This window comes from Salvia miltiorrhiza, chromosome 7, assembly GCF_028751815.1.
Source record: "Salvia miltiorrhiza cultivar Shanhuang (shh) chromosome 7, IMPLAD_Smil_shh, whole genome shotgun sequence".
In the NCBI taxonomy this organism is placed as follows: Eukaryota; Viridiplantae; Streptophyta; class Magnoliopsida; order Lamiales; family Lamiaceae; genus Salvia; species Salvia miltiorrhiza.
In genome coordinates, this window is record NC_080393.1 from 22,413,747 (window position 1) to 22,427,791 (window position 14,045).

Genomic DNA, 14,045 nt, shown 5'->3' on the forward strand with positions numbered 1-14,045 from the left:
CAAAAAATACCACTATAGATTAAAGAAGAAATTAAAATTTTAACCTTATATTTAAATAAATAAACTAAAAAAAAAAAAATAACAATGTGTCAGCAACACGTATCATCCCCTACCCCTACCCCTACCCCCACCCCTTTTCTTTATTGATAGAAACCTCCCACGTCCCACCCCTCCCACAACCTCCCAGCCAGCCCACACCCTCTTTTTCTTCTTTTACTTCCATAACACAACCTAAACTCTCTCTCCCTTCTCAATTCTCGCCGCTGCCGTTCCTCTTTAGACGGGCGGCGCTTCCTTCATTCCTTTTTTTTTCTCCCTCTTCATTCCCTCTTCTCAGACACGCAATCAAGCCCAAAAGGGACGAGCCCCCATCTTCTGATCTGGTCCACGCGAGGTTGCCGGCGACGCTGTTGAGGGACCGGCGAGTCGTCGCCCTTCCATTGCCTCTAGCTTCAGCCCCACGTTCGTCCTCTCTCAATCTTTCTCAAATTTCATCATTTCAAAATACACAGGCTCAAGGAATTGAGCCCTAGTTTGTTCACAAGGAATCACCCCTTCTTTCTTTCTCAAAATCCGGCGAGGTCGCCGCCCTATAGTCCGGCGAAGCCAATGCCTTCCTCTGTTTCTTCCCATTTTTTCGATTTTTTCGTTTTTGAAGTTGGGTTGACGGGGATAAATTTGTCAACCATAAATTAATACTCCCTCCGTCCATGAAAAAGAGTCTCATTTGGGACTCGGCACGGGTTTTAAGAAAGTTGTTAAAATAGGTGTAAGTGGAGAGAGAAGTAAATTTATAGGGGTAGTGTTAATAATAATTTTAATTGATTAATTCTTTATTAATGAATAAACAATTTCAAGCAATATTGAGCAAACAATTTCAACAACAAATTCGATTCCAACAAGAAATGAATTTCAACAACAAATTCAAACAAATTCAACAAATCAATTCCACCTACAAATTTAGGAAATTACAGCAACAAATACAAACTCTCTACAACAAATTCGATTCCAGCAAATTCAACAACTTTTTGGATATTCAAAACAAATTCGAACAAATTCAACAACAAATTGGACAACAAATTCCACCAAAACAAATTCAAGCTCAGGTAGAGCGAGGCGGTGAAATCAGGGTTTCGAGCTCTGAGAGGCGGCGATTTGAGGGTACAACGAGGGGTTGTCGTTGTTACTTGAGAAATAGAGAGAGAGCGAGGGATGAAGGGCAACGCAGAGAGAGGCGGTCAGCGGCGGCGTTCCTCGCCGGGGAAGAGACTGGGCTCGGTGGCGGCTGTCCGTCCGTGAACGGAGAAGTGACTGGGCTCTGCGGCGGTGGCCTTCCGGTCGTGGCGCTTAGGGAAGCGGTGAGAGAGAGAGAGAGAGAGATGAAGCTAGGGGATTTAGGGTAGATTCTGGACTTTTGGGATTTAGGGCTGAGTAGTGAGAGAGAGAGATTAAGCCAGGGGAGCGACGCTCAGGCGCGTCTTCGCCGAAGAGGGAACCGCGGCGGTCGCAGCCCTCACTGCTGTCACCTTCGCCGGCAGTAGATGAAGGCGGCAGAACGTCTGGGTTGAAGGGTGCGTGAGAGTTTGAGAAGAGAGAGAGAGTGTGAGGCGAGAGGTGAGAGAAGGAAGGTGCACCGGTGGTGATTCCCGGAGAGCCGGCGATGCCGGTGAGGAAGAAGGGGGGGAAGGGGGCGCCGCTGCATCTATGCGTGTGTCGTGTGTGTTTTGTGAGTGTGTGCGTGGGTTTTAATTAGGATTAGTGTTAATTAAGGAATTAAGTGAATTATTTTTAGTTATTGAGGTAGATGTATTAATGGCAAAGTAAAGTAAATATTGAAGCCCATGAAGGGTATAATTGTACAAAAAATGAAACAGGACTCTTTTTTGTGGACAAAAAAAAGAGGGGAAACATGACTCTTTTTCGTGGACGGAGGGAGTACTTGTTACTGTTCAAATCGGTATAATGTAACTTGGGGTGGAGGCTGGTTCCAATTTCTAAAAGGAACAGTGAATTATATGTGGGCCTTGGCTTTTCTACGGGCCAAGGCCACTATTAAGCAATTCTATCAAACACTCTATTAGGAGAGATAAACAAGCAATATAGGGCTTTTCTCCCCTATCAAACGGGGCCTTAAGTTTATGTATTTATACACATGTTTATACTATTTCGCAATTATAAAGATTTTACGTCATTCTCAATCTATTAATTTTAGCTCATATATGCATTTATGGTGTAAGAGTTGCAAAATACATAAGTTTTTTTTTTCATTTTTTAGTTTATATAATAATTTTTTAATTTTATCAAAAAATACATCAATTAATAATTTATTTATAATTATTCCACGGCGAAATCAAAACTAATGTGTTACTTATATAGCAAAATCAAAATTGATGTGTCAATAGATTAATATATATATATATATATATATATATATATATATATATATATATTTCAATTTCTTAAGTGAAACGACGCCTCACCAGCGGCTATTACCACTGATCATCATGCGGGCGACCTTGGTGTTACAACAGAACGACACCACCGTCGTTGGTGTTATAGCACCCTTTTCCTTCTCCTCGCCTCCCAATCCTCAATCATCCCCAAAATTCATCGTGTCAAATTGCCAAAATAAAAACAAGTTAAAATCGAAGAAAAAATTTAGAAGGAGGTTGAGAATTTATTTGTATGAATCTGAGGTCGACGTCAAACCAATATGAATTGTGCGTCCACGGTCTGTCGCTGCTGGCTCGCAGTGGAGGGGTAGAGTCCTTGGTCTACGTACTACCAATGGCTCACAGAGGAGCAATGCCGCCACCGTCTCTCGCTGAAGGCCGTGGCAGAGAAAAACGTACAAAAGACCTATGTATTTTCTGACTATTACCCTATATTTATAGTATATATAATCATTGAATATAATATATCAACTAGCCTTTGTTGAGGAAGAGAAATACTACGATCCTAAATACTTTAGAACTTAGTAAATCTGATTTTCTTTTGTCAAATTTTGCAATCGAATTATTACTTATTATATGTAATCGAATTTTTTTACGACAAGTGCTTTTTCGACGTTTCTCGATCCTTTCGTGCTTGTTTATTCGATTCTCGAGCCCGATTCTCCTAATACTCGACCTTTGGACCTCATTATCAATGTTATGCTTTCATGACACTCAAATCTACATCAAAATAGCCAAAATAATGTACCCAACGTAATATCACGAAAGAATACAAAACTCATAACAAAGGATATCGCAATCAAGCATGTAACACCCTAATCTAATTAAGAAGTTAAATATAAAATTTAAATAAATATTTAATGCGGAAGTCTTTTAAAATAATTTAAAAGTCACTTTTAAAATAAATATTTTCGAAAATAATTTTAAGAAAAAGAAATCTTTAAATAAAATTGGTTTTTAAAACACTTTTAAAACGATTTATAAGATATCAAAATTTTCAATAATGTATTCAAATATAAATCTTGATTTTGAAATCATAAATTTTACAACTTTATTTTCAAAGCACGACATGAAGATGTCAGAAAAATAATTAACTAATTAATAAAACTTGTACTAAGGAAAACTCTAAATATAAAATAATATCTTTTTAGCAGCGGAAAATATAACAAAATAAAATCTTTATACAATTAAAAATTATGTATGTATCCATGTATATATTTTCGTAAAGATATACTCCCTCCGTCCCAGCCCAATAGGCTCAGTTCCTTTAGGCACGGAGATTAAGAAACTCAATTTTTTAAGGATAAATGGGGTGGTTCCCACAACTTTATCATTTTAAATACATCCCTAATTTTACTTAATCATATTCCTTCCCTTATCTCATTTAACCGTGCAATCTGAAATTTAAAGCCAATAAATTGAAAAGGGCAACTGAAATTTAAAGCAAATCTGAAAATTAAAGCCAAGAAAATTGGCAGGTGTTCTCTGGCAGCAGTAGAACACCATAGCAAATCTGAAATTTAAAGCCAATAAATTGAAAAGGGCGGCTGAAAATTTGAAGCAAATCTGAAAATTAAAGTCAAGAAAATTGGCAGCAGTAAAACACCATAGCAAATCTGAAATTTGAAGCCAATATATTGAAAAGAGCGGCTGAAATTTAAAGCAAATCTGAAAATTAAAGCCAAGAAAATTGACAACAGTAGAACACCATAGCACCGCCGCCTTCTCCAGATGCTGAGCAACACCGCCGACACCTCCGTTCGCCATCTGTTCGCAGAGCCACTCTTGCCTCCAGAACGCGCCGGTCGCGACTCTTCACAACCTCTCCGCTTGACAAATCGCACCACCACAGCGTCGTCGCCTTCTCCAGGCACCGCTGTGTACCACACCGCCGGCCGCACAAGGCGCGGCTTTAATTTCCAGACTTCAGAACCACCGCTTCGTCTCCCCGCTCAAGGCAGTAGCAGCGCCGTCCGCTTGAGAGAGAGAAGGGAAAATCGAGAGAAGAGAGGAATTAGGGTTGCGCCGCTTGAGAGAGAGAAGGGAAAATTGGGAATGAAAAGAGGCGAAGGCCTTAGTTAGGATTAATTACGTCCCCAATTAGGAGCCCAATTTAATTAGCTCTAAATAGCTCCCTTATTATAATACTAAATGACCCCTAATTATTTCTATTTTAAGACTGAGCCTATTGGGCTGGGACGTCCCGAAAAGGAAAACGAGCCTATTGGGCTGGGACGGAGGGAGTAAATTCTTAAATAAAGATTTGAAATGAATTTAAATATAAATTAAACAAGTCATGACATTAAAATAATATAACAACATTTATTTAAACAAATCACAAATAGCATAGAATTTCAGAGTTTACATAACCAAAAGATATCAAATGAAATAACATAATATGTTTTAAGAAACATTTATTTTTAAATAGATGCGACGCGCCCATTCGACTCTCCACGCCTCCAATATCATTCACCTGAAACTGTTGAATATGGGATGAGCATACATGGTACACTCAGTGTGAAAACATGCAATAGTTGTCCATGTTAATAAAATGGTAACACATATTGTCATAACGTAACATAACTTCCATACGCACTGTGGCAATCCAAGGACTTTAATGTCCCGGACCCTATATGTGGGCCCCTGGCGACAATATAATGGTTGCAACCCTGTAACATGAAATCGCTTTGTGGCATACCAAGGACGGTGAAGTCCTGGACCAATTATGCTGGCCCCTAGCGATAAATATTTTTACAACACATACGGTAAACACATAATATTAAAATGGACAAATATTAACCACGTGCATGTACTGAAATAAATCCCACACCTGAAAATATGGATTTGATAGATAACTTGAATAATTTCAGATCAACAGTTATGTCCTAGTCGCGCCGCACCTAGTCATATAAATTCAAATAATAATACATAAGGGCCTAATTGAATTTACAAAGTACTTTAATATAACTAAACTTGAGAAAATTATTTATAAAAGTTTTTAACAAAAAAATCTGAATTGAAAATGATAATTAAATAAATTATTATTGCTACTTAGAAGAGTAATTAAAATAAAAGCCCAACTTGTTTATTAAAATTAATGCCCAATCATTTAATAAATTAAGCCCATTCAAATGAAACTAACCTAAGCCCAAGCCCAAAGACTAATATCAACCCCTAATATAACACTCATTCACTCACTTACGCACAGCAACTGCTCCACTTCTCTCTCCTTCCCTCTCTCCCTCGGTCTCTTGCCTCTCCTCGCCGCGCCAAGCCGCGGCCGCGTCTCCTTCTCCGGCGACCTTCGCCACCACTACCGCCCTCTCGCGTCGACAGCGGCACAACCCAAGCGCCTCTCCCTCCGCCCTGACCGGAAGTACACAGCAGCGGCAGAGACCACGGTGCCGCTGCCCCTGTTTCCTCTCTCGCCGTACGCCGCCCCTGCCTCCTTCCGCCAGCCGCCGTGGCGCGTGGCGCCGGCGGCGCTGTTCAACAGTCATACACTCACCAACAATTTCCCCTCCCTTCATCTATTTCTATTTTCTTTTTCATGTAATTATAAGATTTATTCTATTTGATTTCCTTATGGAAATTACAGTAAAAGGATGTGTGCATATTTTGATTTGAAAACAAAATTCTGTTGTAAAGTTTTGATTTTTGGCAGAAATGAGAAACCATGAATGAAAAAGAAACTTTGCAAAAATAATTAAAATTTACCAGCTGGGATTCGTAGGGAGAATCTGCAGATTTTAGTTAAATGAACAGATGAAGAGGTGAGTTGGGGATGAGGAATTGAGGTTTAAATAGATTGATTTCGTCAAAGATTTGAATGTGAAAGAAATCAAAAATTTGCTGCTTGTGGAAGAAAATCAAATCTTACGGAAAGGAAATTTAATTCAAGTTTGGCATGCTGTGATGTTTGTCAAATACTGCGAATACTGATATGTGTGGCTAAGGAGGAAATCGAATCGTGTTTTGTGTTTTATAAGTTTCAGAGGAAAAAGGATGGAGAGATTGAATTGAATATTTAAATACAAATGGAATTGAGAATAAAATATGGAATATGGATTGGAGTCTGCACAAGCAATTCTCATTCTTTTAGTTGATAAGTTATAAATATTTTAACTTAATAACTATTTTAGGTGCATCATAAAATTTGGACAATAATAAAAGGCCTAGTATTAAATAAGAATTATATAAATACTTTAAATATAAGGCCCAACAATTTAATAATTTTATGTAAATATTTGTCTATGGCTCAAATTAACTAGAAATACTTAAAACATAAATCTATATAGTATACATTTTTAGAAGATTTATAATTTAAAATCATACATCTAACTAGGAGCGCGATTAGATAATTCATGACATAGACTAAAATTTTAAATAACCTCACAATTTAAATATAAAATGCTTCAAAATAATTTAAATATGAAATAATTTAAAACAAAAATTTAAATGAATTATTTGGTTTCGGGCTGTCACAAAGCATAATTCTAAAACTTCAAGCAATAATAGACCAATGAAAAAAATGCAAAATGAGTGCTTATCAGAATACGATAGTTGTGTTTACTTCAAAAGAAATGGCGATGCGCTGTTAGCATATTTATTACTATACGTAGATGATATGTTAATTGCAAGTAGAAGTGAGATAGAAATTGACATGAGATTTGCAATTAAAGTTTGAGATGAAAGATTTGGGATAATGTGTGCAGAGAATTCTAGGCATGAATACATCGACAAGATTTTAAAGAAATTCTATGTGCAGGAGGCAAAAACTGTAGCAGGTCCACACGCCCAACATTTCAAATTATCAAAGGATAATGTCCTAAGTTAGTAGAAGAAAAGAAAGAGATGGTTGTTGTACTATATGCTAGTGTAATTGGTAGTCTAATGTAAACTATGATTTGTATGAGGCTCGATTTAACACTAACTATTAGCATTGCCAACAGATATATGGCGGATCTTAGAAGAGATCACTGGGAAGTTTTGAAATGGGTCTTAAGATATATGACTTTTGTTTAAAAAATGTGATGAACATGAAAATGAGCCTTTGATTGGATATGTTGTTTCAAATTATGCTGCGAATTCGGACAACAGAAAGTTTCAAACTTGATATATCTTCAATCTTTTCAGATCAGTTGTTAGTTGGAAATCCACACTTCAATTGGTTGTAGCATTGTCTACCATGGATGCGGAGTATATTGCAATAATTGAAGTTATTAAAGAAGGGATTTAGCTGGGGATACTATTTGAGTTTGGCATCCAATGAGTTGTTTCAATATATTGTGATAGTCAAAATGCTTTGCATCTGGTAAGCACCAAGTTTACCATGAAAGATCGAAACATATTGATGTTAAGCATCATTTTGTTACAGATGTAGTTAACTAAGGGACTGTTAAGATGTTGAAGGTTTCAACTGATCATAATGCAGCAGATATGCTGACCAAGACTATGCCTATAACTAATTAGTTTATGCATTGCCTTGATCAGTTGGTGAATGTGTTAACTCAAAGTTAGAAGTTGGGAAGCCCTATAATGGGGCTAAGTGGAAGATAAGCTAATATGGAAGTAAGATGATTTTTCAGCCAAGGTGGAGATTGTTGAGTTTCTGTGACTTTTAACCATTATGAACTAAATTGCAAGAGGTCAAGGGTCCAGGGGGCTAAGTTGAAAATCTGTTCAAAATTAGTTTGAAGCAGTTGTAGATTGTTTCAGCTTATGCAAGCTAACTTGGACTAATCTTGTAGTATTTAGTGTGGATGTGATCATGTCCATATGGTGATTTAAATAGATAGTTTCTTAGTTGTTTTTAGTTGTAGATTCATTCCATATTTGATTGACAAATTAGATTTGTGACGTGAGAGAAAGAAGAAAGAAATAACAGAGAGAGAGAAAGGAAAGAGAACAACGTGTTGTTGCAGGTTTCTTGTTATATTTAAAATTTGTAGATCTCATATTCTTCATCTCTGGTGATCAATAAAGATTCTTCCGCTGATGTTCTCGTGAATGTAGGCTTCAAAGCCGAACCACGTAATTCCATTATGTTCTTGTTCTTATTATTCTGCATTTACCGTTTCATTGTTTTTTATTGGAATTTACAACAAGGGAAATATATATGAGAATATCTTAGAAAACCCTGTTTTGAAACAAATAATCAATAAATTTTGGTGTAATGATTTTGTTCTTAAAAAATACAGACACTTATTTATCTTGACATTTAATTTGAATTCATTAATTCTAATAGTAAGTTAAAATTAAAATTAAATGATAAAAAATAATTATATATTCTAATTGAATGAAATGAACTGTAGTTAAAAATCATAAAATTAAATTAAAGGATAAAAAATTAAAATTGAAGAAAAAATATACAAATACTTATATTTATATTTAAATTTTAACAAGCGCAGTCTGTTGGTAAGACGCTTCTCCTCCAACCAATAGGTTGGAGGTTCGAGTCACCCTAGGAGCTAGAGTGTGAGTGGGTTTTTTCATTTCTTTCGTGGTAACAAATTTAAAAAAAAAAATAATTATATTTAAATTTTAAAATTTTGAATTCAAATATAAAAATTCAAATTGTTTATCGAACTAAACCAAAATTATTTAATACCACTCGAAATAAACTCCCCTAAATATTAGTTTATATTATTATTATGTATCTATATTAACCTTTAAAGTAAACGTTTACGTCCCTAAATGTTAGTAGGATTGTAGCCTCATCTATATATACACATAACACACACAAATCGCAGCGCCTTCGGCCATCGCGTTTATTCCACAATTCACGATATTTTTTTTTAAAAAAAAAAGAAAAAAAAAAACAGAGAAAATAGTTTGACCTGAATTCTTGAAAATTATCCTGAAAGATTGATTATTTTCCGCAGGGATTCATACGAACCATCGCGCATGCAATCGTACGATTCCTGCAATCTCTATATATCTTATTTCTGCTTATGATTTGTTGTTCCCGTAAAAGTTTTACGTTGTGTTTTGATATATATAAGAAAGATGTGATCCGATGATGAAGAAATAAAAATGAATTGTGAATAGGATGGCGTTGGTAACGACAGCAGAACTGTGCGACGCAAACCCACAGTATATTATGAATGGGGAGCTGCGGGCGCTGCTGCCGATTTTCAAGATATACGGGCAGCGTCAGGTGTTCTACGGGCAGGTGGTGACTCTGAAGGTGTTTGAAGACAACGTGTTGGTGCGGGAGCTGCTGGAGGAGAAGGGCGACGACAGGGTTCTTGTTGTCGATGGCGGCGGCAGCCTCAGATGCGCCATTTTGGGGGGCAACCCTGTGGTTCAAGCCCAGAACAACGGGTGGGCCGGCATCATCGTCAACGGCTGCATCCGCGATGTTGATGAGATCAATGGCTGCGACATCGGCGTCAGGGCTCTCACCTCCCACCCCATCAAAGCCACCAAGAAGGGTCTCGGCGAGAAGCACCTTCCTGTGCATTTTGCTGGCACCAGAATTGCTAATGGTGACTGGCTTTATGCAGATACAGATGGCATTCTTGTTTCCAACACTGAGTTGTCTGTCTGAATCTCCCTCATCCCTTCCTTCTCTATTACTTAATTCATTACCTACTTTAGCTTTAGCCTCTCTCCATCACCCTTTTTATGTAATGCTCACTAATTACACTACATCATAACCCCACTTTATGGTTTTAGAATTTTATATAAAAATCATTTGAAATTACTAATTTTATTTTTATTTCGTTTTCCAATAACCATTTTATATTTATTACAGGCACTTAATCCGGATGGAAGGAGCATCTGTTGTAGTTGCTACTTTAATTTTAATCATAAAAAATGCCAAGGATGAAATTATCCATTTTGATCCATCTGGAGAGTTATTATTATTAATTTTTTGGGGCATCTGGAGAGTGTCTTGCACTTTTATTTAGTTAATCAATGAGAATTATAACCGGCCGCATTATTTGGTACGTTCTAGTATTCTACCCATGACAACGACGTAAATAATGCGGTGACGTATAACCGTTGATGACATGCATGCAGTAAAGTTATTAAATAGAAAAAATATATTTATAGTATATGTAGATTTTTTCGGTGCTTCATGCTAATATAGTTAATGCATAATAAGTACTTCAACCAAATATACTTTTCTTTTCGCGATCAATTAAGTTTTTTTTACGGAATTAATGAATTACAATCTCTTATTAAATATTCATAATAATTATATATTATTATTTTAATTTACTTTAAAAAAGACTGAAATTTAAGGACAAAAACATAAAAATTAAACATTTTCTATGCCTTTACTCCATAAGGAAACCTATAAGACACCCGGTGGTCCAAAAGTTTTTTAAGCCCGGCCCATATAATAGTTTATCAAATAATCAAATTAAACTTTAATTTTTATTATTATTCATCCAAAGCTAAGTAGCATGTAGCCCATCAAGGCTAGTTGCCTAACTTTATGCCTGGCTGACTTATTATGCGCTAATAAGCCACAAACTATAATTCTCGCATTAAAAAAATAATTAAAGTTTTGCTTGACAAGGATGATCTCTAATTAGGTTTTGACTAAGCAATGTATTATCTACTTAATTTAAGATGACTTATTCTTGAAGGTTAAAGCCTGAAAGCATTGCCAACTAAATACAGCAAATTGCCCTTGAAAGGGCCAATCTTGTAGCATTCTCTAGAAAAAGGAAATTCCAATACCATTATAACTTTATTAAAAACTAGATTACATGTGAAGGTCTACCATATTAATATATAGTAGATTAGTTGCTTATGCTTTAGTCTTTACTGTGCTAATTAATTTGATAATGAATAAAATTCTTCATAGACAAATAATTCAATAGCAAGTCGTGGAAAATATTAAAAACAGGAAAAATAGTAAGTGGATTGAAACAAAGTTTTTGACTGCCAACTCACAAATACGATTGAAGGCTTATAATATTTTAGTTTTGCAATCATATAAAGGATCCAATCTATTTTAGTAATACATGTGTATATACATTTATATTGTAAATTTAGACAATTAAGAGTGAATTGGAATTTATAACAAGGGAGTTGGATGTGAGTGCCTTGGTCTTGGGTGGGATTAGGACAAAGCAGTCATATTCGAGTAGTGGGGCCCAGCCCAGCGGCAGTGATACCCTGTCCGAGACGTCACCACAGCCTCGCTTGGAATCTTTGAGGCTTGAGCTATCACATTCACAATCCAACTAATCCATATTTTAGTATCATTTGTCCTGTGATAATGGATCAAGATTCTATCAAATGCAGTATCTCAGAAAATTTAGTAGTAGTATAATTATGGTATATTACTGAAATTGTACCTATTCAATACACGAATATCTCGCATCCACAAAAAATTAAAACACGCAGGAGATACTGATGCAGCACACCTAGAAATTAATACTCATAGAGATACTTATGCAATAAACGTGCTGAAAGTATAAAGAACAACAACACTAAAAATGATTACTTAATTCGATGATAAAACACCTACGTTTTGAGGGCTACGTTCAAAATAAATTATCCACTAGTGATGATATACAAAGGACTTACACACGAAGACTCGTCTTCCTGCCTCTATATCTTCTCAAACCTCCACCAATGTGAACAATTGAGAACAAGACAACGACTCACCCTCTAAGCGTGAATACTACACATTCACCATCTAAACCCAACAATATAATCACACACCAACACGCTGGTGCAAGAAATCAAAGTAATAATCCAACCCACAACACTTACAAGATGAAATAAGCGACATTTAGAACACACTTATATGTATTGTATGCTCTGAGCAAAAGCCACGAAAATACTCTCAATATGCAGTATATATAGTAACAATAAAAAGCAGTAGCACATTCAGTCCTCTTCATCGTATATATATTGGCGAACCCTAGCAGGAAGCATGCTTGAATAAGACTCTCTTTGATCAAGTTGCAGGCTTGTTGAAGTCTATCCATAAGAACATAACGAATGTATCTATCTCCAGCTGTAGATTCGAATCCATGTTTGTCCCCAAAACATGTAAAGTACATCTCCAAATATATCACAAAACCCGCAAGTATAAGGCTACTTTTTTTTTTGATCAGAAAAGGAAATTAAATATAAAAAGGAGAGTTCATTGGTACCAGAGATACCACTCACTCAAGCTTACATCAAGGAAAAAATGAGATCAGCAGCACACCAAGCTTGGACATCAAGCTCTTTGCCAACAATTCTAAACACCTTATTCCAACTCCAAAGCCTAATTTTGATCTCCAAAACAACAGAAATTGCATCCCACTCCTTCTTTTCAAAACGTTTCTCGTTTCTCTTCTTCCATAAAATCCAAATAGTACAAACCCAAGTCGACAGCAGCAAAGATTTGATTTTTTTGTCATTCCGGAATGAAGAGAACATACCGAAGAAGTCTTGAATACGAGCTGGCCGTGCCGTATAAAAACCCATCCACTGTTGTATCTCATTCCACACCATCTCCGCCTTTGGACACTGAAGAAAAACGTGATTGGCAGATTCTCCTCGCGAATGGCATTCACTACAGGTAGCTTCGTCTTCGTTTACGAGAATCTTCCTTCTCAGCAGATTGTCACATGTTGGGAGTCGGTTTAAGAGGAGTCTCCATGCCGTTGTAGACGCTTTTTGGGGTGTCTTTGCTCTCCATACCGAATTCAGAAGTTTAATGTCAACCCCCAGTGTCGGGCTCTCTGAGGTGGCATGGTTGATGATTTGATACGCTGACTTTGTTGTATATCGACCATCAGTAGAGGCGGTCCAAATCCACTTATCGGCGGTTCCTGCAACAATAGAGAACTGAGAAATATGGTTAGAAAGCTCAGTCACAGCCTCCATTTCGCATTCCCGAAGGACCCTTCTCCATTTACAATCCCAAACCCACTCCTCATTCACCCACTTTCCGGACTCCCCAACTAACATCTCCTTGTCTTCGGCAAGTTGATACAGCCTAGGGAAGGAGTTCCTAAGCGATCGTTGCCCCGCCCATTTAAAACTCCAAAATTTCGTTGAAAGTCCATTCCCTATTTCCCTTTTGAAATTTTCAACAAACCATCTGCCTTTGTTGCTTCTCCCAACTGCCACTATTCTTGCCCACCATCCCGCTTTCCTAGCACTCGCTCCTTTAAGGCCGAAACCTTCCTCGTCCCACTCAACATCCCCGTAGATCGACCTCACCACTCTAGCCCAAAGTGTCTCCTTGTTTTCCCAATATCTCCAAACCCATTTTGAGACTAAAGCTGCGTTGAACCACTCAATGTTTCTCAACCCCAGACCTCCCTCTTTTTTTCCGCTACACAGGACATTCCAACTAACCCAAGGTATAGATCCCGAGGTCACTCCCCCTCCCCATAAGAAGTTTCGCATCAAAGTATTCAATGCTTTAACAGTTGCTTTAGGGATAAAAGAAAACGAGAGTTGGTAAACCGGTATAGCCTGAAGGATAGCCTTGACCAACGTGATTCTTCCCGCAAAAGCCAGCTTCAAGTTCTTCCACCCCTTAATACGTTTCTTGACTTTTTCGACCAAATAATTCCAATTTGTAATGCTTTTAAATTTTCCTCCAACTTTGATGCCCAAGAA

The 14,045-nt window shown here is 37.0% G+C and overlaps 1 protein-coding gene across 1 annotated transcript; it reads left to right on the top strand.

The window, feature by feature from the left end:
* The first annotated feature begins 9,179 nt into the window (after positions 1 to 9,179).
* Positions 9,180 to 10,176, top strand: LOC130993488 (putative 4-hydroxy-4-methyl-2-oxoglutarate aldolase 2). Its single transcript, XM_057918393.1, has 2 exons — positions 9,180 to 9,367; positions 9,504 to 10,176. Exons 1-2 carry the CDS (start codon positions 9,360 to 9,362, stop codon positions 10,003 to 10,005), a joined length of 510 nt encoding a protein of 169 aa, XP_057774376.1. The 5' UTR covers positions 9,180 to 9,359; the 3' UTR covers positions 10,006 to 10,176.
* Positions 10,177 to 14,045: the final 3,869 nt, after the last annotated feature.